This window comes from Aulonocara sp. 'chitande type north' Nkhata Bay, linkage group LG5 (genome assembly GCF_057382095.1).
Source record: "Aulonocara sp. 'chitande type north' Nkhata Bay isolate Kocher_YH1m ecotype deep benthic linkage group LG5, A_spYH_male_GT1.1, whole genome shotgun sequence".
Lineage (NCBI taxonomy): Eukaryota > Metazoa > Chordata > Actinopteri > Cichliformes > Cichlidae > Aulonocara > Aulonocara sp. 'chitande type north' Nkhata Bay.
Window position 1 is genome coordinate 16,074,099 of NC_141348.1, and position 25,855 is coordinate 16,099,953.

A 25,855-nucleotide genomic window follows, 5' to 3' on the forward strand; every position below is an offset into this window, starting at 1 on the left:
TCCTGTTAAGCGATAGAGCCCTCTAGCTGTATGTTTCTCCCTATATGTGTCTCAATAATCTCCTGATTTTATCCTGCAAGGTGCCCTATGGCACACACAGCAAAGCATCCCCATAAGACAACTGAGCCGCCTCATAGATCACAGAGGGCAGGGCGTGATGCTCCTTAAAAGCTTAATTCTCTCCTGTGAACATGATGACACTTACTTTTTGTTTCTTCTGTTTGAAAAGCAGCTGCTCAGTAAGGATTATAGAAAAGTAGAGTTTTTGTAATGTCTCCCTTTCAAAAGTGGGCTTTTCCTGTTGTATTCAGAAAGGGGCGCACAGTACAGTCAGGGTGTTTTGATCTTGGAGGTCAAGTAGTGTATGTTTTGAAGTTTTTGTTGTATTTTTTTCCTGTGTCAAATAGGCTACAGCCACATCTAAGGAGTTTAAATATGGTCCCATAAACTTCAATGTCATACAGAGATCAGATGTTAGCAGAAGAAATTGCAGCCTTTACCAAGACCATGCATGGCAATTATTTTCTTCCTTTTCTCTTGTTTTGTTTCTTGTCTCTGTTCACTCTGGTGAACACAAGAGCATAAACATTTTTTAAATTTTAAATAGCCTGAACGACACAACACAAGATTGAGAATCCCTGTATTACAAAGCAAAGGCAATAACCTGCGTGAAATGTCACATTTCACGACATATTTGTGGAATACCCATAAGCATTTAATGCTAACAGTTTTTTTTTGTTTCCTTGCATGCCCAGTTGACAATATGATAGTGTTTAGCACAGATGTTTTAATTTCAACACTTATCAGGATGAACTGAGGACCACTTCAGTAAGGTATACGGTGTAAGGGTACTGTATTGAACCAATATGGACAGTATTGATACCAGTACTGGCATTGGTTTCAAATCGATGCTAGGTGATAGGATCGATACTTTGTTTTTATCAGTATGTATTATAAATGAATGAATGATGTCAAATAATTTTTTTGGAGGGGGGTGAAAATATATAAACATGCACTATTAAAAACGTCTGAATCGTTTTGTGTTGACTGTCACATCTATTTTATTTATAGCCTATTGCACATGTAAACAACAGATGATGAAAGCTTGAAAAGCTGAAAGGTGTGTTTTGTTACATTTACTAATTATTGTGAACAGTAAAAACATTACAGTGGTTGATGGTCATTAAAATGTGTTCAGAATTTGAAAATGAATAATTCATCTCATAAATCATGGCACACTGCCCCCCGACCCGCTCTACTTAAGCAGCGGTATTGCAAACACTGGCCCTTGATTTACTTGGTACTGGATCAATACTAAAATGTGCAGTATTGCCCAGCAATACAAGTTTGCGCTTGAAAACTGGTGACTTGTAAAGCCGTAAGGTAAATGCTACCATCTGTTGGAACTTCGATGTAATTTCCGCCTTTATGACCGACTGTTGACAATGCAACCTTCATGATAATGGGAATATTGAAATTCCACCTAAATAATAAAATTACAACTAATTTATCTTATATAGATTATATGCTCTACAGCCTCTAGCTGCGGGACACATTAATTCTAAAACTGTAAACCAGAACATTGTCAACAGAGACTTTTATCCGACAGTAACGCTATTGTTGGCTGACAGATTTCTTGTTTACTACTGCTAAATTGGACATTTGAAGTTACTCAAAGATGGCGGAGACGGACGAGCCGTAAGTAGCTGCCGAAGAAACAAGCAAGAAACCCCGAAAGATGCTTTCAAGTCACCTTAATCTGCGAAAGCACAGCATGAATCAACCTTCTTTTATTCTCTCTTTTTAGGGAGAAGAAAAGAAGGAGAGTAGTGGAGCTGACTGAGAAGTTAGTGATCAATTGGTAGAACTGGCGCAAGGTTTGAGGTTAACATTAGGAGGAAGGTTAACATTAGCTAGACGAAGAGCTAAGCTAATGCTGGTTGTAAATGAAACTTGTGAGTAGCTAGTTGACAGAAATATCCTGCCTAGTTGACAGTGAATAACTAACACGTCTGTATAGTGAATTAGTAGTGGTATTATTAATCTCTGTGCGAAGTTTGAGGTCTGTTGTACCTCCTCACTGTTGACATGTTAGCTATTCACTTAGCTTAGCTGCCGGCAGGCTGGGAGCTATTCAGGCAAGAGATATTACCCAAAATTCAGTGGGTCAGAAACGCCCACCCGTGAGACAGGCAGTTTTACTAAGATGTTTAAAGGGGACAAATTATGCTCACTTCCAACTCTTTGCTGACTCTTTTTAATCTTGGACTCTTTTCAAGAAGTTCATATTTTTTTCATCTTATATTGGACCTTGGTGTAGCCCAGGCATTCTGTCCAAAGCCCTATAATCACTTTCAGCGAGCGCCCTTTAAGGGAGCTTTCATCTGATTGGCTGCTCTTCACAACTAGAAAGTTTTAACTTGAGGTCGGTGGGGCTTTTGTGGTCACGGCCAAAGTTGTGTGCCCGAGATGACCATATAAGTAGAAACAAGCTTTTGAAACTGAAAGCTTTTGGCTCAAAGATTTGGCCATGTTTAATGTGAGCATCCGCTGTTGCAACAACTATGAAACTGCATAATAGAGCCGCTTTAAAAGAGTCATATGTGAGAGAACCGAGGTTGATGTAGAGTAGAGTAGACATTAAAACATAAGGTAATGATGCCTACTTAGTTTCTTAAAAGTCATTTAATTTTCTGCTGTAAATAGCGCTCTTCCTGTTAACATTAATCACAACATTGAGCATAGGATTTGGTTCTTTTCCATGCTGTACAATTTAAGTAGCGATAAACATTTTTATGTTATGGGGCCATATGTTGCCATGCATGCACTATTTAACATTTTTGTCAGAGATACTGTTGATAATGCATCCTAAACATGAATGTCATCCTTAGGATGTTGGTGGATGGAGACACTGGAAGCACCTCTGACTGGGATGACCGTTGGAACCATATCAAGAAGTTTTTGGAAAGATCAGGTCCATTCATGCATCCTGACTTTGAACCCAGCACAGAGGTAATATTTGCAGTGAGGAATCTGATACAGATATGTCATTTTTTCTGTCCTGTGGCATATTTGATATCTCTGATATGAAATGTATTCTCCTATTTTAGTCCTTGCAGTTTATGTTAGAAACCTGCAAAATCTTGGTCATTGGTGCTGGTGGTTTGGGATGCGAGCTGCTAAAAAACCTGGTATTATTATTATTATTATCATTATTATTATTATTATCATTTAAATGGTATAATTATAATTTCAGTGAATAGTTCGTATTTAATTTTCATCTTTTTGTTCATCTTGTGGCTCAGGCCTTATCAGGCTTTCGCAACATTCATGTTGTTGACATGGACACCATTGATGTTTCCAACCTAAATCGACAGTTCCTCTTCAGGTGAGTAGAATCAGTCAGTTCTGTGTAAAGGCTGATCCTTACTGTGTTACGTTTTATCTTTGATTTTCATGTGTCTGTAATTTTCACTAGAGCTAAAGATGTAGGTCGACCCAAGGCGGATGTTGCTGCTGACTTTATAAACAGCCGTGTGCCTGGATGCTGTGTAATCCCGTATCCTTTTGATTGAGCATCTATTCTGAGAGTTCAAATGCTTTATCACGTTCACATGGCTAAAATTTTAACGTACAGTCATTGTGGACAAAATGTGAAGAATGTTCAGATATTACAGTTTAAGAATGCAAAGACACCATACTACTTTTCTGTGATGCGAACAATATGAAGTGAATATTGTGTTAAAACCCAAACCTTTCCTAAATGTTTTGTGCAGCTATTTTAAAAAGATTCAAGACTTAGATGAAACATTCTACAGACGTAAGTATCAACAGGGCAATCCATTACTGGCTTTTGTAATGTCTGAATGGATTTGCTCACTTGAGATTAATTTTGTTTCACATTAAATATCTCACTGCAGTTTAATTTATTTTTTTAAGTGTGTGCAACTTACTCTAAATGAAAAGCCATTGCACCCCTTAATAGAATAGAGAAACATACTTCACATGTCCACTTTCCTATGATGTAAACCTGCTTCTTAATGATCTCACTTGCCATTAGCAATTTACTTGTTAACTATAGTTACTTGAAAAAGAAAGTTTTCACAGGACCCCACAAAATCCTATAAAAGTCCTTTGTGATATTCTTAAAACCCCAAGGGCTACAGCAATGTTCCCTCTAATTTTTCATGTGTCTGAGCAAACACACAAACTCCCTGAGCGGTCCCTTGGACCACTGTGAGCAACATTAGACGTCTGCACTGTGGTCACGCCAGCATCAGATCCATCCAAGTTACATGGTTTATTAAAATAATCAAATTACAGCATTTATGTTAGACTACTTTTAATTAACCTCTTTAGCCCACTTACAATGAAAAAATTAAAAAAAGTCTTGTTCATGACCTGTGCAGCATGTTAACACTATTGGAAGTAAAAATAACTTGATCTCCAATTATGAAAACAAAACTTTCTTCTTTTTTTTTTTCTTTTTTTTTTATAAAGCTCTGACTTGTATTATGAGTATGAGTCTGTGGTCTGGGAGAGAGTCCTGTAACTCTGTCTGTAGAATACAGTATATAATGACCAATGTTGCGCAATTAATTATATAGTTACTTCTTTAAAAAAGTAACTGAGTTTTGCAAACAAAGTTTTTTTTACAGCTGTTTACCTAAAATTGCAGCCAGGGTTTTTTTTTGTTTTTTTTTAAATAAACATTTCAAAGTATTTACAGCAGCGGTCCCCGGGCCTCGGACCGGTACCGGTCCGTGAGTCGTTTGGACCGGGCCGCAAGAGTTGAGGCTCAGGTGTGAAATGTATGGTTTTCAGGATTTTTATCGGTTTTTAGCATTATTTTGTTATCGTTTTTAACGTTAACTCGGTTTTCCTGGGTCTTTTCACATGTGTTATGAATAAATCTTCTTTTTTTCGGTACCGGTACTATTTTTATTTTGTTGTATTTATCCGCGACGCTTTAAAGGCTGGTCCGTGAAAATATTGTGGGGCATGAACCGGTCCGTGGCGCGAAAAAGGTTGGGGACCGCTGATTTACAGAACAATCAGCTGTTCTGCATCAAATTTGATGCCACACAAATTATTTGTGCCACTCCAAAAAATAATTTCTGCCCACTATGAGATAAAGGAGAACAACAGCCTGATACCTGCAGGCCTGACAACAGGAGATGTATCACTCCTGTAACACCTGTAACATTCAGCAGTCGCCTCATTGTTCTGACACACACAACAAAACTATTGACTACTTATCATGTATCTTATATATGTACAATATAAGAGTGTATGCATATTACTGAATGTGTATACTAATATGTATATCTACTTGTGTATATATGTGTGTGTGTGTGTGTGTGTGTGTGTGTATACATATTTTAAAAATTAAATAGAGTAAACGATAAAATAAAATGTATAAAATATACAGAGGTTGGTAGTTGGATATTGTGCAAAACAAGTGGCATTAATGTACAGTATGGAGTGCATAATGTTGAAGTTCCAGTAGTGAAGGTGAGGTGTCTATGAAATGTTCAGCAGTCTGATGGCCTGGTGGAAAAAGCTGTCTCTCAGTCTGCTGGTACGGGACCGGATGCTGCAGAACCTCCTTCCTGATGGAAGCAGTCTGAACAGTTTATGGCTGGGGTGACTGGAGTCCTTGATGATCCTCCCCGCTTTCCTCAGGCACCGCTTCCTGTAGATGTCTTGGAGGGAGGGAAGCTCACCTCCAATTATCCGTTCAGAGCACCGCACTACTCTCTGGAGAGCTTTGCAGTTGTAGGCGGTGCTGTTGCCATACCAGGTGGTGATGCATCCAGTGAGGATGCTCTCAATGGCACAGTGATAGAAGGTCCTGAGGATGCGGGGGCTCATGCCGAATCTTTTCGGTCTCCTGAGAAAGAAGAGGCGCTGCTGCGCCTTCTTCACTGTTTTGTTTATGTGTACTGACCACGTAAGATCCTCAGCCAGATGTACACCAAGGAAGCGGAAGCTGCTCACTCTCTCCACAGCAGCGCCGGTGATGGGGGTGGTGTACTTCGCTGCACCTCTGGAAGTCCACTATCAACTCCTTTGTCTTTGTGACGTTGAGGGTGAGATGGTTGTCTTGACACCAGTGGGTCAGGGCACTGACCTCCTCCCTGTAGGCCGTCTCATTACCTTTGGTGATAAGACCCACCACTGTAGTGTCGTCTGCAAACTTCACAATGATGTTGGAGTTGCTAGTGGCCGTGCAGTCGTAGGTGTAGAGTGAGTACAGGAGAGGGCTCAGTACACACCCCTGTGGAGCACCAGTGTGATGGGGGATGAGGTGAAATGCCCAGTCTGACCACTTGGCGTCTGTCAGACAGCAAGTTAAGGATCCAGTTGCAGAGGGAGCTGCTCAGTCCTAGATCCTGCAGTTTCCTGTCCAGCTTCGAGGGAACGATGGTGTTGAATGCTGAGCTGTAATCTACAAACAGCATTCTCACATATGTGTCTCTCTTCTCCAGGTGTGAGAGGGCAGTATGTAGTGTCAGGGCTATGGCATCATCAGTGGACCTGTTGTGGCGGTATGCAAATTGTAGATGGTCCAGTGAGTCGGGTAGTGCAGAGTAGTTAGTTTTTCACAGAACTCTATAGAATCCATAAACTTGATACACCACTTTTTGATACCTCCACTTTTTTGACATTTTCTTCACAAAATTTGAATTAAAAAAACCAATTAGATTAGAAAACATAGAAAATTGGATTTGACTTTGTCCCTCTTTCTATCTTTACCTAGAATTCCATATAATTGTGTGTGGATTGGACTCTATTGTGGCGAGGAGGTGGATGAATGGTATGCTGGTAAGTTAAATCTCTTTATTGTGATCTTTAACATGATCTGTTTAGCTTTGCACAGTTGAAAAATGACTGGATTTCTATCTGTAAGATAATGCTAGCTAAAAGGAACATATTCTAAATGTAAACTCCGTGTTTCTGTTTTTTTTGTAGCTATCTTTGCTGGTGTATGAAGATGGTGTCTTAGATCCATCATCCATCATCCCTCTGATTGATGGTGGGACTGAAGGCTTTAAAGGCAATGCCAGAGTCATTTTCCCTGGCATGACAGCCTGCATTGACTGCACCCTTGAGCTTTACCCTCCCCAGGTAAGGTAGCAGATGTTTGTCTAAAATAATGATCATAGCCATGAGTTAATTATCTTTCAGAACCAGATCCCAGTCAGTTTTTCAGTGCTAAACCCAATCTGTGTCTGTAGATCAACTTCCCCATGTGTACAATAGCCTCAATGCCTCGTCTGCCAGAACATTGCATTGAGTACGTGCGAATATTACTATGGCCAAAAGAGATGCCCTTTGGAGGTAGGAAGTCACACCATATTACCGGTATATTTTTTTTCAATAATAATTACAATTATGAGGTAGTCAAACATTTGAACAGAAAGTATGTTTCAGTTTTTGTTTATTTTATTATTATTTTTTGTTTGTTTTGATGTGGATTAGATGACGTGTCTCTGGATGGAGATGACCCAGAACACATCCAGTGGGTGTACCAGAAATCTCTGGAGAGGGCAGCAGAGTTCAGCATAACAGGAGTCACATATAGACTAACACAGGGTGAGCTTGCATAAATAGCATTTCTGTGGCCATGAGGTGACTGTTACTTTTCTAGCTACTCCTGTGGAAGATGAGCCAAGTAATATAAAACACAGCAAGTTGATGGTGCTTTCAAACTCTTATCTTATTTTGTGTCAGTAAAACATTAAAACACTCCCTAAAGTTCATTCAGATCAGATGCTTTGTACAGCTTTTCTTTCTTTTGCCCAAACTGCATTTTCCTCTTTGTTTTCTTTCATGATTAGAGATATAAAAAACTAATTGGCTTTAAATGTTTCAGGGGTTGTTAAGAGGATAATCCCTGCTGTAGCATCCACAAATGCTGCCATTGCTGGTAAGTAGCTAACACTGAATAAATGTAAGACCTGTGGACCTGATTCCTCTATGAACAATTATAAAAGTTAATCATTCACTCGTAGTGCTCTGTAAATAGCATTCGTTTTTTCTCTGCTTTATTCGATGCAGCTGCTTGTGCAACTGAGGTTTTCAAAATAGCATCAAGGTGAGTTTGCAGGTTGTTTGCCACATGTCAAAATGTGTTTAAAAACTGAATGCATATTTCACAGTTTCTAATAACATTGCTATTACCTTTTTGCATGCAGTGCATATTTACCTCTGAATAATTACATGGTCTTCAATGATGTTGACGGCCTGTACACCTACACCTTTGAAGCCGAAAGGAAGGTTTGTGTCTGACTCGCATCTGTTAGTTCATGACAGACTTGCCTGTTTGGATAATGCGTGCATGTTTGTGGTTATTACTCTTATTACAGGAAAACTGTTCAGCTTGCAGCCAAGTACCTTCGGACCTACACTTTTCGCCATCTTCCAAACTCCAGGAGGTGTTGGACTACCTGACCGAGAGCACCTCCATGTACGTTTACCTCACTTACTGTGATGTCCTAATATTAGTTCCCACCTTGTTTGTATCACACTACCAGCTATATTCAATTTACTTTATGTTGCAATGCCTCCAACAACCAAATACAATGGATTTTTTTCAGACAAATGAAATCACCTGCCATAACAACAACGATGGATGGAAAGAATAAGACTTTATATTTACAGGTAATTAACCTCCCATTTAGTACAGTTTTGTATTCTAGTTCAATCTTTGAGCAATTTGAGGTGTTTTCTGGAGAAGTTCAAGTTTTGGTTGTAGCTGAAGTATTTTGTTTTACAGTCGGTTGCTTCCATTGAACAGAGGACGCGGCCTAATCTGGCCAAAACCCTGAAGGGTGTGTTGGTTTATTTACTGAGAATGTTTCCACATTGGTCAGATGAGTTCACTGTGAATGTGCTGACTCACTTATGTTATGAACATGTTTTCCAGAGCTGGGGCTGGCTGACGGACAAGAGCTGGCTGTAGCTGATGTCACCACACCTCAGACTGTGTTGTTCAAACTCTGCTTTACCTCATGAGACAGAATCAAGCACCTCTGCAACTCATCTAAAAGCTACAACAGTTTACTGCTTATTCAGTCAAAATGTCAACCATTATAACCTATTTAACTGTTCCAGTACAAATATTGACTAAAGTTAACATTTTCCACTGAAAAGCCAAATCTTAGTTCAAACTTGGTTATGTTTTGGTGAATAATTGATGTCAGATTTCTGCATTAATATTTTGCTGGAGCCTATAGCATGTTCTGTGCAATGACAGATGCAAGGGTTATTGTTTTAAGATTACTTTGTACTTGTTTTACAAATGAATATTTATTTATTTCAACTCATTTTTTAGATGTTTAGCCACGGAAGTGGTAAAACACATCGACAATGATGATGTGTGAACTGGAATAAAATCTTTTTTTTGTTTGTTTTATTAAGTTTGTGTGCACTTAATGTGTGGCAGGAAGAGGAAAGACAAGTGGGGTTTTTTGTGATTTATTAATTAATTATGCAGTAATTCACACATCTATGTTCCTGAGGAAATACATTTTATACATTCATTTTAATATCTTCTATTCATTTAGACATTAAATTTGACTCTTGTTTGATAACTTAAAAGGAAAATGAAAAGAATAATTATAAACAAATATTTGTAAATGAACTATTAATCTATTAAATAAAAATCTTTTTTTTTAAAGAAAAACTGATTTTCAAAATCTTGAAAAAAAAGGAAAATAATGGATTCAAAATTTGAATTGGTAAAACCATATAAAACCACCTTTCCTCCACTTTTTTGATTTAGTGTCCTTTTCGTTCTAGGATCAAGGTCAGTCACTGCCAAAGGTTCTTTTATTCATATTAACATATATTTTTAACAGTAGTGAGTGCCTTTCACAATTACAAATATAATTCATTGGTATTTTCAGTGGTTCACCAGTTTGACTGTGTGTGTGTGGAGGTAGTCATATTGGAGAGAACACAAATGATCAGTGAGAACATTATCAGGTACCAGTACCTCTGAAATGGGAACAAAAGTGCTCAAAACACATAAATTCCCTGCTGTGACATTGCTGTAGGGTCAGTGAGTGACTGTTTCAAAAATAAAATAATAATAATGGATTTATATAGCACTTTTCAAGGCACCCAAAGCGCTTTACAATGCCACTATTCATTCACACACTGGTGGAGGTAAGCTACAGCTGCCCTGGGGCAGACTGACAGAAGCGAGGCTGCTATATCGTGCCATCGGCCCCTCTGGCCAACACCAGTAGGGTAAAGTGTCTTGCCCAAAGACACAACGACCAGGACAGGGAGCCCGGGGATCAAACTGGCGACCTTCCGGTTACAGATACGCTTCCCAACCCCCTGAGCCACGGTCGCCCCAATAAAACAATGCCCCCTTAGAATTTTGTAATTCTGATCTCAGTGACTACTATAACTTTATAATGGGACAGCAGCATATCTGCTAGAGATTAAAACTGATCTCAGAGGTTGACCTCAACCCCCTAGAGGTAAGACCACTTTGCTGATAGGATAGAACTATTGTTACCACACTATAAAAAACGACAACAAAAATCCAGTACAAGGTCATAAATGAATGTGAAGGCTTTTTTTGTATTATTTAGAGTTATTTTTCTGTATTTCTTAACTACTAAAATTAATTGTTGGAGCAAGAACCCCAAAAGAGGGGAGGGGGGCATTTACATTGTAGATTCTCTTTAAAGGCATCAAAATTATGTAATAAACAAAAAAATGTGATATAACCCAAAACATGCTTTGTATTTTAGATTGTTCAGAACAGCCACCTTTTGCTTTGATTACTGCTTTGCACACTCTTGGCATTCTCTCACTGAGCTTCATGAGGCAGTCACCTGAAATGGTTTTCCAACGGTCTTGAAGGAGTCTCAAGGTGCTGAGCACTTGTCAGCCCTTTTGCCTTCACTTTGCTGTCCATCTCATCCCAAACCATCTCAATTGGGTTTAGGTCACGGGACTGTGGAGGCCAGCCCATCTAGCAGAGCACTCCATCACTCTCCTTCTTGGTCAGTTAACCCTTACAGAGCATGGAGGTTGTATTTATATTCCACTACTGTTTTGAAATCTCGCAACTCAAATCTCATCTATATTGTCCTAGTAAGGCTACCAGAGGGGGCGACCATGGGAGGACTCTTTAGGACAGGCTATGCTACTGAGTATTGCTATAGCCATGTACGCTCCTGCTACGGTTCAATAAAGCAAGTGGTGTTGAAGATACCCCATGTCTTATTACTTCATATCATGACAGCTACTATACGTCATTAACCTTTCTCTTCTATAACTAATAGGGTGTGGTTTGTCCTGTCTCTGTATGTTTTCCTTTTTCACATCTTGTTCCATTAACAGCCCCAGTTGGACCCAGCAGAAGGCTGCCCCTCCCTGAGCCTGGTTGTGCAGGAGGTTTCTTCCTGTTAAACTGAGGTTTTTCTTCCCTGGTCTTGCTAATTGCTTGCTCACAGGGGATCATTTGATTGTTGGAGCTTTTGTCTTGAGAACTGTAGTTGGAAATTATTGGCTATATGTGGTTTATATAAAAAACTGAATAAAATTTAAGTTAATTTGAACATAACTTGTAACCGAACTTCAGTTGTCTAATCCAACAGACATACAGCACGATAAAATAAATAAGATGCTACAAAATCAACCAAATATTCAGTTGAGGACTGACTATTTTGAGTCTCCTTTCTGATTCGTTTTCTTGATTGTGGATTATAACCTGTTCATTTGACTGATTATACAATTTGCCATGTCTTTACTTGTCCAGGTCTGAATATAACACTGGTGTCAATGTTTTGGTGTGGTAGCATCTCCAGTGATACGATGAAAAAAGAAATACTTCAAAATCAAGAGGAAAAATTGGAGAAGCACTAATGTTAGGGGTTTTGTTACTATCTAAATTCTCCTGTCCTCTTTTTCTGGCATGCTGAAGCGTCCTCCGTCTGACTATGAACCTATACGTAACCAAATGTATCCCGTAGCATGACAGTAAATCTCTTTTCCTAAACTGCAGGGATCAGGCTCAACAAAACCATGCACCTTCTTCCTGTTAGGCGTTAGCTGTGTTAGCTGTGTTAGCTGCTCAATTAAAAAAAAAGAAAATGACAGATAAACCGAAACAAAACAAAGAAAATGTATAAATTCTACTAGATTTGCTTCTATCAAACAGGTGGAGCCTAGGTGTCTAAATCTTCGAAAACCTCTCCTGCAATGTCAACATCTCCACCCAACTCAAAAAGCCATCAACAGCAGTTACTTACTGAGGTCCCCCTCACATCCAAAATCTACCAGAGGAACAGGTCAGCAGGTGTTCTATTCATTTTTTTTAATCTAATCATTTTTATGTTGTTTATATATAAATGTTAACACAAAAGCTGTTAATGTTTTGTTATATGGTTCCATCTCTAATTAGATCACCTGTATTTGTGGTGCAAAGCCAATTTACACTTGATATTAAACATCTTTGTAATTTTCTTTTTTTGGATGAGGTGGAAACAACTAGAAAATGTGTTATATAGATACACACTGTTGTTGCTCATTTCCTAGAAATTAGTTAATATTAATGTATGGTTTGCACCACTTAACCAAACTCAAAACCATGACCCCAATCTCTGCTCCAACAGTTCAGATGATCAGCTGGGTATTAAACATGGCAGGTGCTTGATAAATGGATCAGAATCAGGTGTTTTAGAGCAGTTAAGCACCTAAAACCTAAAACAAGCAGTCTCAAATACCAAAGTTTAGAGGCACTATCAGTATTGCCCTAAGAAAGGTGATTTAACTGCATAGTATCCCTGAGGCAACAAACCAGAAAATACTGTTTTAGCAAACAAATTACATCAAAATCCACCTTTAAATAACCAAATATTTTTCCTCACATTTTCAAGCACATTCACATATTTTTAAATATAGATATTTCCAATTAAATGTGTTATAATGAGATTATTCTTAGCAGGAGTTGGCACTACGTCCTATGTGGATCTGGTTCCCAAAAGGATTGCTCAAGAGCCAGGGTAAACTTCAGAAGCTTAACATATTTACATACAGCCTTTGAATGCCAGGGTTATATCACAACAAAAAAACCCCAATATATATATATTTTGTTCATGTTCTTATTTTCAGACCATATTGCAATGTCCTTTCTCTAAAGCTGAATTTTCGGTTTTCCTTCTAAGAAAGTTCTTTGCATCAATCAAACAAACATTTTTGGTTAATAAACACTGATGAAACGAATGACAAATGGTTTCAAAGTCAAACTCTCTTTTACTCCTTATTTTACTCGTATCCTCGGTTAATAAATAAAACACAAAAATAGATTTAAGAGACAGTTTAATAACCAATGATACCGTTTACTGGCTGATAGCTGTCTGTTGTGCTAATATTTACGGAGGGGGAGGGGCACGGACGCGCTTCTTCGCTGGGTTACGGCTCAGACCGGATAATGACGTCACTGTGCTACGTGGAAAAGGAAGCAGCGAGCAAGCTAATGCTAGCATTGCTACAAGTTGTGAGCGACCAAAACAAACGATGACAACCAAGGAAAGTAGCCGTGAAATTTGGGATTAAACGTGAGATTGGTCTGAATTTGCGATGGTTGCAGAGTTCTGGGGATAACTGTATTCCTGCATGACTGACCTTTGGCGTGAAAGCGATTTTGAGGGCCAGCTTGTCAGTTTTCGATCCGAAACTATAGTGCATTGGTACTGTCCATATACACCAAAGGTATGCATTGCTAACTAGCTGTTTGGTAACTTGCTGTCATCAAAGCTTGGAGTGGACAGTCCGTTTTTTGACAGTGCAGATTATTCCCAACCAGTCGGCGTTGATTATATATCTATATAAAAAAATGGAAAAACGGAAAAAATAAACGTATTCTTCTGCTGACGCTGAATTCGCTCTAACATCCGTGTTACAAATCCTGAACTTGGAGTTTGTTTGCTGTCTTGCCTTATAAGCAAAATGAGTTGGTTCAACGCATCTCACCTGTCCAGCTTCGCTAAACAAGCTTTAACATCAGCTCAGAAGTCAATCGACCGAGTTCTGGACATCAAAGAGGAGGACCAGTGGGGTGGTACAACTGTAATGCCCCACCACGGTAAGTAATTAATGTAATATAGCGTGTTAACAGCTAATGTTGATGTATGTAAATGATATGCAAATGTAAAATTAGAAGCTAAAGCTATCGAAAGACTTGACATAAATAATCTTTCTCAGCAGATGTCACATTACCTGGAAAGCTTTCATTAAGTGGAGGCTGGGGGTTGACACAGTGGGAAGCACCCACTGAGGAAAAGACCATCACACCACCCCCTTCATCGGAAGCCATCACTACTCCCGTCACTCGTACTGTTGTGGATGAATCCGAAAATTTTTTCAGTGCCTTTTTGTCACCTGGAGATTCACAGGCTGTCACCAAAACTCAGGTTGTGTCAGTACCCCCTACTAAGTCTCAAAGGCGGCCTCAAGAGAAAGAAAAGCAAATCAAAGAGGCTGTTGTCCAAAAAGATGTGGAGAGTCAAATGTCATTCGTGGTTGAGGATCCTCAATCTGGACCTGCTGATAAGATCCATGAGAGTCAGAAAGCTGGTGAGATCCAGGTGGTGGAGATCAAGCCCTCACCAGCAGACACTGTCCTCCTGCAGCCAGTTTCTCCTGTTTCCTCTTCCAGTGATCTTCCTTGTGACTCTGACAGTAAAGCAAGCAGTGTGAAAACAGATGCTGACTCAGTAGTTTCTGTTGACTCAAAAGCAGAGCAGTCACACACTTCAATAGAACACCAACCAGAGAAGGATACCACAGATTCCCCTCAACCTAAGAGTGCTGCCCCTTCTGATCCGTCACCTCCCGTATCCACTAAGGAAGTACTCCTAGAGCATAAAGACTCAAAGACAGAGGATCGTCAGAATGATACACCCTCTCCTCCAGTTAGTGCTTTCTCCTCAGGAACCTCAACCACCAGTGACATTGAAGTGCTTGACCATGAGAGTGTGCTGAGCGAGAGCTCAGCCAGCTCTAGACAAGAAACCGGTGAAGGAAAGACTGGCCTTCACCTAATGCAGGGCTCCTTCCAGCTTCTCACTGCCTCCACATGTGGAGATTTTCCTAGACTAGAAGACTACCCAAAACTCACAGAGAGCTGTGGTTCCTCCTCAGATGCATTTGAGCGTATTGATTCCTTTAGCGTGCAGTCACTGGATAGCCGGAGCGTCAGTGAGGTCAACTCGGATGACGAAATCCCTGGCAGTCGGACTCTAGCATCCGTCACTGCGGGTCCTGCCCCTTTAACAGTGCAACAAGCTGAATGTCAGAAGCAGGAAGGTGGAGAGGCAGCAAAGGTAGATGAGAAGGAAGAAGATGACGAGGAGGGATTCACTGAAACAATGCGGGAGCAGTCGCTGGATGAGATGGAGGAAAGCGGACGAAGTGCGACACCTGTGAATAGCGAGCAGCCCGAAGACTTGACAGAGCAGGAGGCTAATCTCACACTGTCTGATGCCACCGCTGCAGCTGAAGAACAGATCACTCCACCAATCACTGCAGAAATGAAAAGTGCCTCAACTGTCCAGATACTGGAGCTTCAGAAGGTAACCAAATGCTGTCTGCATCTGGTCCTGTCATTTGAAAAGATTGTTTATGCAATGCACATACTGCCAGATCTAGTTGGAAAAAGTCCATATTGCTTCTAAAATCCATTGAATACAACCTGCAAAATGGTTACTGCTCAAAGAAGGGTAGGTTTTTATCTGTAACTGAAAAGTAATGTATAACTGATGAAGTGGCAAATGAGTCACATTTAAAAATAATAAATTTACAAAAAACATTTTTAGCATAGTTTTTCTCCTCCATATGCAAGAAAGGGAGAAATTGCTTTGTTAGATTGTCATGTCACAGCATCATGACAGCTTGTGAACTGTACAGCGCTTGATCTTCAGCGCATTTAGTGTGACTTTAGGTACTTTGTTTTTTCTGTTTAAGATTATTTTAAAGCTTCTTTTTAATCAGCAATTTTGTTGAATATTTGCTTAAGAAAGGACTAAATCGTTTACTTGGTTGTATTAAAAGTAGTCATGGATTTATTTTCAGTGAATTGAGTAACAGTGCTTATAATCTAAGTAATGTTTCTCTTTATCCATAAATATGTATTTACCTGACAAATTGGAATCTTTATTGATAAACTTTAAGAATTTCGCTTCTTGTTAAACAGAACCAAATGATTTCTTTTGCGACATTTTTAGAATCTTCTGTAAATACAGAGCATGTTGTGGTCACGTTATAGGTTATTGATGAGCTATCAGGGCGTCTTGAGAAGAGAGAGTCTCAGCTGCTGGCAGTTAGCAAAGACAAGGCCACACTGGAGGAGGAGTGTGACAATCTGAAAGAGTGAGTATGAGGCAGACACCTGGTTCACAAAGGAAGTGTAAACAGTCTTGCCAGGAGTGCTGGTCTTCCAGATATGTAGGTGAGATGAAATGTCACCAGCATAATGCCACTGTGCAAACACTGAGCAAGCAAGGGGAGAATAAGTCAATCTGATTTAATGAAATGGATTTCTAAATTGGCATGACAGTACTGTAAGAGTCTGCTAAGAATTTCAAATCCTTTACTTAAAAATTAAGTGACTCTGAATTGTCATACTAATCTACTAGTATGGATTTTTAAACGCTGGCTTGGTCTTGAGGTTGTCTTTCAAAATGAGCTTTTAAACTAATGAGGTCTTTCATCCTCCAGTGAAGTGATAGGTCTGAAGGAGGAGAGCTCCACTGTTCAGTCCCTGAAGGAAGAGTTCACCCAGCGTATAGCAGAGGCAGAAAGGAAGGCTCAGCTGGCCTGCAAAGAGAGAGACATAGCTAAGAAGGTAATGCTAAGAGCTCTTAGTCTGTGACTTGTTAACTTGTGATTAACAAAATAAATGAAAGGTGCTGACCTTTCATGTATTTCTCCTACCACAATTACTTCTAGATGGACAATTAAAATTTTACATGTCCAAAATTTTTGTGGCAAAGATTTTATTTTATTCTTTTGGTGCTGTAGGAGATAAAGGGTTTGCGAGAGGAGCTTTCCACAAGACTAAACGCCAGTGATACAATGGAGATCATCAAGGAGAAGGAGGAGCAGATCAGAGGTCTGCTGGAAGAGGGTAAGACTTGTTTATGGAACATGTTTTTTTTCCACCGCAACCAACAGATGGCATAATCAACACTTGGTAGGACAGTAGCTCTTACTTGTTAGGTTATTACTGATTAAATGGTAAATGGCCTGTATTTATTTAGCGCTTTACTAGTCCCTAAGGACCCCAAAGCGCTTTACATATCCAGTCATCCACCCATTCACACACACACATTTTAGCCACAGCCACCCTGGGGCGCACTGACAGAGGCGAGGCTGTCGGACACTGGCGCCACTGGGCCCTCTGACCACCACCAGTAGGCAACGGGTGAAGTGTCTTGCCCAAGGACACAATGACCGAGACTGTCCAAACCGGGGCTCGGACCGGCAACCTTCCGATTACAAGGCGAACTCCCAACTCTTGAGCCACGATCGCCCCACTTAGCATCACATATCGGCTTTGTTAAAGTGTCTGAGTAGGTTTTTATTTTTCTCACTTTTAGGTGAAAAGCTGTCCAAACAGCAGCTACAGCACAGCAACATCATCAAGAAACTGCGTGTGAAGGAGAAGGAGAGTGACACAAAGATCACCAAACAACAAAAGAAAATCAAGGATCAAGAGGAAGAGCTGAGACAGCTCCAGCAGGTAGGGATTTGGGATGTGTTCAATACTACACTTGAATAAAAGTTCATACCCAACTGTTATTTAAAGCATTTTAGTTTTAAGGCAGTTTAGTTTGAGTTTTTGTGTTTAATTTCATTTTCCTGGATCAACTTATTTTGTTCTCTCTTCCTTCCCTCACCTTTAACCGATCACGGCTTCCAGTTCTTCCTGTTAAGAGGGAGTTTTTTCTTTTCACTGTCGCCAAGTGCGTGTTCATATAGGGTTCATCTGATAGTCGCTATTATTTTAGGGTATTTTACTAGAGATGGACCGATCCGATATTACGTATCGGTATCGGTCCGATACTGACCTAAATTATTGGATCAGATATCGGAGAGAAATAAAAAATGTAAACTGATCCATTAAATATCAAAAAAGCACCTCACAAAACTTGCGACACAGCGTAACTTGGCTCATAACGGTAGCACGTCGGAGCAGTGTGCGTCACGTGATAGTGCTGCTGTGTGTATTTGTAGCCAAACCGTCATTTCATCTCCGAGGAAGTGATCCCAGAGAGAAGTAAAGCAAATGTGTAAGTTCATCTCTGAATGTTTGTAAAGCATTCCCGCGTTAAGCTTAACAACATATGGACCAACTGCCTCTCTCTCTTCCTTCCTCTCCTGCTGCTACTTCAATCAAGAAACTGATCAATGATCAGCTGATCGGCTTTTCTGTCGCGAGTCCGTCTCTCTTCTTTGTTTTTGGCCCACTTCGCGCCAGAAAGAGGAAACCAGCAGCTGAACAACAGCAGCACGTTTCAGCTTGATAATCTGTTGTTAGAATTTATTTATTATTACTTTCTACACCAGGATCTTTTTCTACGTAGCTGACGCTGGTAACTGTGCAGGAGCCGATCTAGCAAAGTTTAGCCAGGGGGGGCGATAGGGCATTAACAGGGAAAAGGGGGCACAAAGACATACTTTTCTTTCTTATTCTCATTTAAAATGTTGAGCTTTTAATAAATAATTATCCGAATCTTACACCCAAAGTTTTAATCTGATGTAGAATATATAGAAGTCCATTACTGTATATAGTAACTATTAAGTCTAATATACCCTAGTAAGCTATACTACTTTTTCCTTTGGGAAGATACCATCTGTGCAGTCTGCAGTTCTGTTGAAGAAAGATGTTGAATCTATTTAATTATTGTAGAAAATGTTTTTATTTCTGTGCATTTTTTTCTTCACACTGCATCAAATTAAAGTTGATTACGTCGATTAAGCATCACGAGGTGGAGGGTGTTTCCCTATTTTTTTTTTTGCTGGGAGTTTGCAACCCTATTAGTTAGGTTGCTTAATATTTCTGCTAAGTACTCTTTAAAATACCAGAATAGAAAGGATGGAGCAGGTTTAAGGTTATTAGATTGATCAGTTTTGCTGAACTATGAAATATTTTGGGTGCAGTGTATTTTTTACATACAGGTATATCAGAATAGCTTTAGTGTTTGTTTTTGTAACTTGAGTATGAACTTATACAAAAAGCTGCAAGGTATTAAAAAAACGTTTTATTGATTAAAAAACACTATATCGGATTCATATCAGTATCGGCAGATATCCAAATTTGTGATATCGGTATCGGACATAAAAAAGTGGTATCGTGCCATCTCTAGTATTTACCTTACAATGTAAAGTGCCTTGAGGTTACTGTTGTGATTTGGGGGTTTATATATGCAATTTAATTTAATTTACAATAATTTTTAAGAAAATGTTATCATAATTTTTAATTAAAAACATAATATTAATATTATTAATTCTTTGTTTTCAGTGTTTAGTGGTTAAATCTTATGTTGGAAGAATCAAAAGGTACCTGTTAATTAGTTTATAATTAAGCTGAACTTGCTCGTAATTGTGCTGATTGGGAGCGTTTTTATTCTTCAGCTCTCATTTTATGGGAATTCATTTGGTTTTATTACAAGAGGGGTTTACTTTTATTGCATGTTTTGGCATGTCCTTTCAGTAATGGTACTAGATGGGGCTTGTTTTAAAAATGAAAGTAATTCCAAAATGCTTTCAAGCTCTCAACAGCCTCCTCTGCCCTGTTTTAAATGAAAAAGCCCCTTGAATCATACTCTTGAGACTGTGGAAAATAAAAATGTCACTTTCCAAAATGATGAGTAAATGCACACCTTAAGAACACTGTTACATTTGCTTACACTGTTAAACAATGCTGCTCATACTAGTTTTCTCAGTTTGTTATGGTAGTGTGGATTATGGCTTCAACATGGTCACGTGTAACGTATGGTATGTCAAGCCAAAGTCTTATACTTTGTTTTCTTGCAGGAGATCTAAAGAAAACAATGTTGTAAATCATGGCATTTACTAGTCATTTATTACTGGTAAATGTAACATGATAAAGTCACTTTTTCTCAGTTGTTTTTTTTTCTCAAACACATTTGTATCTCATTTGCCCATCCAGTGTAGACAATTATTGATATTTACTTCAACTATAAAATGATCATGGTTTCCTGTTATGTGCAGGTTCTAGATGGAAAGGAGGAGGTGGAGAAACAGCACAGAGAGAACATCAAGAAGCTGAATGGTGTGGTGGAGCGCCAGGAGAAGGAACTGAGCAGGCTGCAGTCAGACACTGAGGAGCTGCAGGAGAAAAACAGGAGCCTCGAGGCTGCTCTGGACAACTCTTATAAGTAAGCAAACTAACCTCATAAGCTTGCGACATGACAAATTCTTTGCAGATCCTAAATGGTCACTGTATTCGTAAAGACATTCATATGTTAACCAGAGCTATTAGAGTGCACTCATCCATGTTGTTTTCTTTTTGCAAAGTTTTTTCTCTCCCTATGTTTCCCTTGATACTATTTCCTCATTGCCATATTTACACTGTGAAGACACAAATTTTGGCCAAAAGCCAAAAACTAATTTGTGTAAGTCAGGCTGATTAAATGTTTTACAACCACGAGTTGAACTTTGATATGTATTTTAAAACAGAACAAGCCATGTGGTTGTTTTTCCACATGCCTTTCATTTAAAGTGACAATTCATGGCCATGCTCGTTCCATGTACACTAAGGCTACGTTCACACTGCAGGTGTTAATGCTCAATTCCGATTTTTTGATCAAATCCGATTTTTTGTCTGCTTGTTCACAATACAAATAAAATGTGACAGCAAACGCTCTCTAGTGTGAACGGTCAAAGCGGCCCGAATGCTCAAAAGAAGACGTCACACACAACGCGCTCTGTTTATACCCAGACCAAATAGTATTGTTTGACTGATGGCCCTTAATATAAAGACTTCGGACTTTACGTTTCCCAATTTTTGTTTTAAGTTATTTTATTTACATAATAATGTAGATAACCTAATAATTATCCTTATTGCTGTTTTAGAGGAGCGGTGCTTCAAAGGATGGCTGCAGATTTCTGTCAGAATCTGCAGATTATACAGTACAAATAACATGCTCACGTTTCTCCAACGTTGTCTTCCCAACAGTTTCACTAACATCTACGCTTGATGGCCAGGAAGCGTTTGCAATGTCTTCTCCGGAGCTGATAATTGGCGTCTGTCTTGTGTCAGTGACGCAAAAGACAGATTTAATGTGACATGACCATTCACACAGCAGTCGCTTTCTAAAACATCGGATATGTATCGGATTCAGTACCACATACGAAAGTGACCCAGCTCTGATTTGAAAATTCACACTGTCATACCATGATCGGATATGGGTCGCATAGGGTCAAAGAAATCGGATTTGATGCGCTTTCACCTGCAGTGTGAACGTAGCCGAAGGCATCTCATTATTATATTACCTTAGAGCCGGGACCACTCTAAATAAATATACATAGATACATGTGCTGATTGTAATATTTATGGAAAGTCACAGTGATGATGGTCTTCTTCAATATCTCTGTTAGGGAGCTAGCAGAACTACACAAGGTAAATGCCAGCAGAGCCAGTGAGGCTGAAGAGGTGGCTCTGAGCAGGGAGACTCAGGCCAGAGAACAGCTGAGTCTGGCTCTGGAGAAGGCTCAGGAGGAGGCCAAGATACAACAGGAAGCCCTAGCAAACCAGGTAACACTGGGCCACACACTAAATATATAAAACACATGTGATAAACATCAACTATAAGATACTCAACATTATATTGTTGTCTAATGCTGTGTACAGGTGGCTGACCTGAGGCTGGCACTGCAGAGAGCAGAGCAACAGCAGGCCAGGAAAGAAGATTATTTGAGAGAGGAGATCAGTGAACTTCAACAGGTAGCATACTATTTCCAACTAAATTATCTCAATAGACGAAAAATACATTTTGATAGAAGAAAATAATTTTACAACAATTTCGTGGTACATGTACAATGACAGTAAAGAGCTCATCTTTTTTTAAATATAGCAACAGAATTCTTTTTTTAATGCATGCCATCATTTCTTGTCTTCTGTCAGAGACTTCAGGATGCAGAAACTAGGAACCAGGAGCTCAGCCAGAGCGTTACCTCTACCACGCGACCTTTACTGCGACAAATTGAAAACCTACAGGCCTCACTGGGTGGTCAAACGGCCTCGTGGGAAAAACTTGAGAAGAATATCTCTGACAGGCTTGGTGAGACTTAGGGATTTAAGCTTTTACACCATGTCTGTGTAAAACAAACAGCAAATTACAGTATCGTAGAAAGTGGGGAATAAAAGCTTGATTTGTTTTTGCACCCCCTCTAAACAGCGGATGCCCAGGCGCAGCTAGCCATTGCTGTGGAGAAAGAGCGATCAGCAACAGAAGAACTGTTGTCCATTAAGTCCCAGTTAGCCTCTCTGGAATCCCAGAATTCCTTGCTTCGGCAGGAGAAAGCCAGGCTTCTGGCACAGCTGGATGCTGAGAAAAACAAGAGGGAGAAATTGGAAGATGAGAGCAGCAGGTAATAAATTTAAAAAAACCAACCAAACAAACTGGAGTCTACAGGGTTAAGTGCTCATGTAGATCATCCCCATCATCATGTATACCGCGTTTACTGTATGTGGCTTATATGTGGAGTTAAAGTAAACATATGTGTGGTTAGTTTGTTTGATAATTATCAATTTTTGCCGTTTGGTTGTTGGTGGCTTTTCTTTGCTTTGCACAAAAAAAAGTGTTAGTGTGACTGTCAAAAATGGGATTGTTCTCCACGTTGTCAGAGAGGCTTTGTGTAGAACTTAGAGCCTGACTTTGAATTTCATTTGTCTTTTTTCGCTGTGGTTTTTCTTATTGGTTCCAAAAACCTGCTTTGAAACATCAGTTAACAACACAAAGAGTTTGAGCAGCACAATGAAATGCTGCATTTATTGCATTAGTTGCTCTGAATGAAATGAAATCTCTTTGGTTGTGGTTTTATGTTGTGCCAATAGAAAAATATTCTGTGTCAAGATTAATGGTGAAAAACATCTTACAGTCTCTGCTAGGCTTTGTTTGTAGATTGCAGTTTGGTTTTGTTCTTTCATATGTATGTGAAAAGAAATGAGTAGCTCGGGTTTTTCTCAGTGAGACAGGAAAACTGAGTCACAGTAGTCTCGCTTGTAATGCTAATCCTTCCTGGAGTGCTTTTGTTTTTCAACAAAGCCATTTGTGACTGTGAAGCTGAGGCCCCTCAACACCCACTCATGTGTCAGCACGTGGTTTCAGTGGCAGACTGTTTTCTTTGATGAGGAAAGCAGAGGGTGTGGTGGGGCCAGTGGCGCAATGGATAACGCGTCTGACTACGGATCAGAAGATTCTAGGTTCGACTCCTGGCTGGCTCGTCACTGTTTTTGGTCTTTTAACAAAAAACAAGTTGTTGGAAATATAAATACATTAGATATAAACCTTTCTTTTTTCTCCCTGAGGAACCATGTAGAAAAGTAGAAAAGTAATCCTTTATATCACACAGTTAGGCTTTCATTTGTAGCATTTCACAGATGTATTGCACTGTTTTTATTGCTGTTTAATTTTTTTTGGTGACTTCTTGCTCATTTTATCAATGTAGGGATCGTGTTGAATTGGAAAACCTGCAAGGAGAACACAATCGAACGTTAGAGGAAACAAAGAAAGAAAAGGTACCAAAAAAGCTATTTTCTACTTATGATGTTGTCCTGTATGAAAATGATTTCTCATGGGCATCTTTTTTTTTGCTCCTTCTACCAGTTACTGCTGACTAATCAGTTAGAGATGGAGAAGATGAAGGTAGAGCAAGAAAAGAAGAAATGCTATTTGGCACAGGAAGCACTCAAGGAAAAGGTTTGAGAGAATCTCTTATGTGTTGTTTTTTTTTCCTTTTCTTTTCTGTTTTGACTTTTCTTCATTCAGTCATGACTTCATTATTTCAATTGTGTCCTATCAGGAGCGAAAGGCCACGACACAATCAGTTGGAGAGGCCCTAGCATCATCTACACCCTCCTTGTCTCGCTCCAGCTCGATGAGTGGGGCAGACAATGGGCTGCACACTTCTGTTCTTTCACAGGTGCATTCTACTTTTCTCATAGAGGTAGTTAGGAATATGATAAAAAAGGTTAAGCTCTGTAAACTGAAGATGAGTTTTTAAATGCTGTGATGTCCTTTTGTACATTATTTTTCTCCTTCTTCTTAATCCATCTGCAGGATGACTCTTTAGACCATTCACTGGGCACTATGACTATGTCCATGTCGATGAGTGGGACCAACCTGTATGAGGCGGCCAGACTGTCTGGAGGCTCCAGCATCATAGAAAACCTCCAGTCTCAACTCAAACTGAGAGAAGGAGAGATAGCACAGCTGCAGGTAATGTCGAATTAAAATTTTAGTGATTAGGCTGTTGCTTCTGCTATCAGCAAATGCACGCAGTTATTTGTACTGCACCTCACCTTTTTGTCCTTTTCTTTTTCTCCCCTTTTTAGCTTGAGATCGCTAATCTGGAGAGGAGACGATCTGTGATGGCACAGGAGCTGGTTCGACTCACAAATCAAAACGATGAGATGGAGGAGAAGGTGACAGAGATCCCCAAGTTGAAAGTTCAGCTGAAGGTACAAGGCTGTACAGCGCAGGGAATTAATGTTATACATTTTCCATGCTGCCAGATGTCAAAACTTGAATTGAATCATATTTCCTCTTGAGAGGGCTTATTTGCAGAGTGTCTTCTGATTATTGTGGCTGTGCATTTCAGGATCTGGAGCAGAGGCATAACACCATTCTGCAGATGTATGGAGAAAAGGCTGAAGAAGCAGAGGAGCTGAGACTGGACCTTGAAGATGTAAAGAATATGTACAAAACCCAAATCGATGAATTGCTGAAGAACCAGAAATAAACCAGTTTCCTTTACGTGTTATTTTGGGGCACGAATCAGCTGACAATATCAACAATAAATGCATTCACAAGAAACAATGAGGTAGAACTTTTAAGTTGAATCACTGTGTAAGAAGGAAATTCATTCATATTTGTTATTTTGTTTTAATTGATTATCATATGCTTTATTTAAGTGTCAATATTGGAATTGTGCAAAGCATACAATGAATACAGAATCAGTATGTGAAGAATTGTCGACGTTGACTTGACTCGTCCATCTGGAATCTTTGGGAGTTTGCTTTCAAAATTTCTTGTGATTGAACCTTTAACATAGTATTGTATAGTTTAAATTGTATGAGCTGGTGAAGGTTTTTTCACTATATGAATTCATCCAACATTTCTTTATAATCAGAAAGGTTTAAGATATATATAAAATGTATTGTACAGAGAAATTTATGTATTGTTCTTAACACCTTACAGATCACAAAGTGTGGTGTAGGCCTGAGTAGTCTTTGAGTGAAATCCTGAAGATTGGATTTCAAACTTTATACATATGTAAATTAATATACATTTATTAGGTTAGTAAAAAGTAAGTTGGTTCTTTATTGTTAAATCACACAGAAGATCGAATTTTCATTGCATTCAAATAAAACACTACATCTCAGTGCAACACAACAATAAATCTGTTCTGAACAATTCTATGTGTCTCTTTCACTTTTTGGCAAGACTAAAACTTAAAAAAATGACTGATACAAATGACTAATGCCATATTGTAACACCTAGAATGTGAGATGATATTCTGAAACTGAGTGGCCTTAGTTACATTTGAATAATATTCTGTAAGAGACAAAGCA

General features: G+C 39.2%; 2 protein-coding genes and 1 non-coding gene across 7 annotated transcripts; all 3 read left to right on the top strand.

Annotated features, from left to right (window-relative positions):
* The first annotated feature begins 1,568 nt into the window (after window positions 1–1,568).
* uba3 (ubiquitin-like modifier activating enzyme 3) lies at window positions 1,569–9,425 on the top strand. Of its 4 annotated transcripts, XM_086291649.1 has the most exons (19): window positions 1,625–1,698; window positions 1,808–1,846; window positions 2,892–3,012; window positions 3,111–3,191; window positions 3,306–3,388; window positions 3,479–3,559; window positions 3,777–3,820; window positions 6,492–6,551; window positions 6,764–6,828; window positions 6,976–7,131; window positions 7,242–7,344; window positions 7,486–7,599; window positions 7,880–7,933; window positions 8,065–8,101; window positions 8,202–8,283; window positions 8,373–8,473; window positions 8,604–8,667; window positions 8,783–8,837; window positions 8,933–9,425. In XM_086291649.1, exons 1-19 carry the CDS (start codon window positions 1,679–1,681, stop codon window positions 9,019–9,021), a joined length of 1,449 nt encoding a protein of 482 aa, XP_086147775.1. In that variant the 5' UTR covers window positions 1,625–1,678; the 3' UTR covers window positions 9,022–9,425. The 4 variants fall into 4 exon arrangements, with proteins under 4 accessions (XP_086147776.1, XP_086147778.1, XP_086147775.1 ...); XM_086291650.1 differs by lacking the exon at window positions 1,808–1,846 and having other exon boundaries at window positions 1,569–1,698; XM_086291651.1 differs by lacking the exon at window positions 6,492–6,551 and having other exon boundaries at window positions 1,626–1,698.
* A 4,044-nt stretch (window positions 9,426–13,469) lies between these two features.
* tmf1 (TATA element modulatory factor 1) lies at window positions 13,470–25,807 on the top strand. Of its 2 annotated transcripts, none has more exons than XM_086291653.1 (17): window positions 13,470–14,116; window positions 14,236–15,605; window positions 16,298–16,401; window positions 16,750–16,876; window positions 17,053–17,158; window positions 17,631–17,773; window positions 20,269–20,435; window positions 21,658–21,814; window positions 21,911–22,003; window positions 22,184–22,340; window positions 22,458–22,650; window positions 23,731–23,800; window positions 23,889–23,981; window positions 24,085–24,204; window positions 24,342–24,500; window positions 24,617–24,742; window positions 24,883–25,807. In XM_086291653.1, the coding sequence occupies exons 1-17, from the start codon at window positions 13,981–13,983 to the stop codon at window positions 25,021–25,023; spliced, it is 3,462 nt and encodes a 1,153-aa protein (XP_086147779.1). In that variant the 5' UTR covers window positions 13,470–13,980; the 3' UTR covers window positions 25,024–25,807. The 2 variants fall into 2 exon arrangements, with proteins under 2 accessions (XP_086147779.1, XP_086147780.1); XM_086291654.1 differs by having other exon boundaries at window positions 14,239–15,605; window positions 24,883–25,806.
* trnar-acg (transfer RNA arginine (anticodon ACG)) lies at window positions 23,434–23,506 on the top strand. Its single transcript has one exon. It is a non-coding gene; the product is annotated as a tRNA-Arg (tRNA).
* Window positions 25,808–25,855: the final 48 nt, after the last annotated feature.

What these genes read in the sequence shown, in the direction of transcription:
- uba3 (XM_086291649.1), top strand. Translation starts at nt 1,679, where the DNA reads ATGGCGGAGACGGACGAGCC. An exon ending in AAAAGAGATGCCCTTTGGAG is followed by an intron (nt 7,345 to 7,485) that starts GTAGGAAGTCAC and finishes GATGTGGATTAG; the next exon opens with ATGACGTGTCTCTGGATGGA. An exon ending in GTTTTCAAAATAGCATCAAG is followed by an intron (nt 8,102 to 8,201) that starts GTGAGTTTGCAG and finishes TTTTGCATGCAG; the next exon opens with TGCATATTTACCTCTGAATA.
- tmf1 (XM_086291653.1), top strand. Translation starts at nt 13,981, where the DNA reads ATGAGTTGGTTCAACGCATCTCACCTGTCCAGCTTCGCTAAACAAGCT. An exon ending in AGATACTGGAGCTTCAGAAG is followed by an intron (nt 15,606 to 16,297) that starts GTAACCAAATGC and finishes GTCACGTTATAG; the next exon opens with GTTATTGATGAGCTATCAGG. An exon ending in GAATATCTCTGACAGGCTTG is followed by an intron (nt 22,341 to 22,457) that starts GTGAGACTTAGG and finishes CCCTCTAAACAG; the next exon opens with CGGATGCCCAGGCGCAGCTA.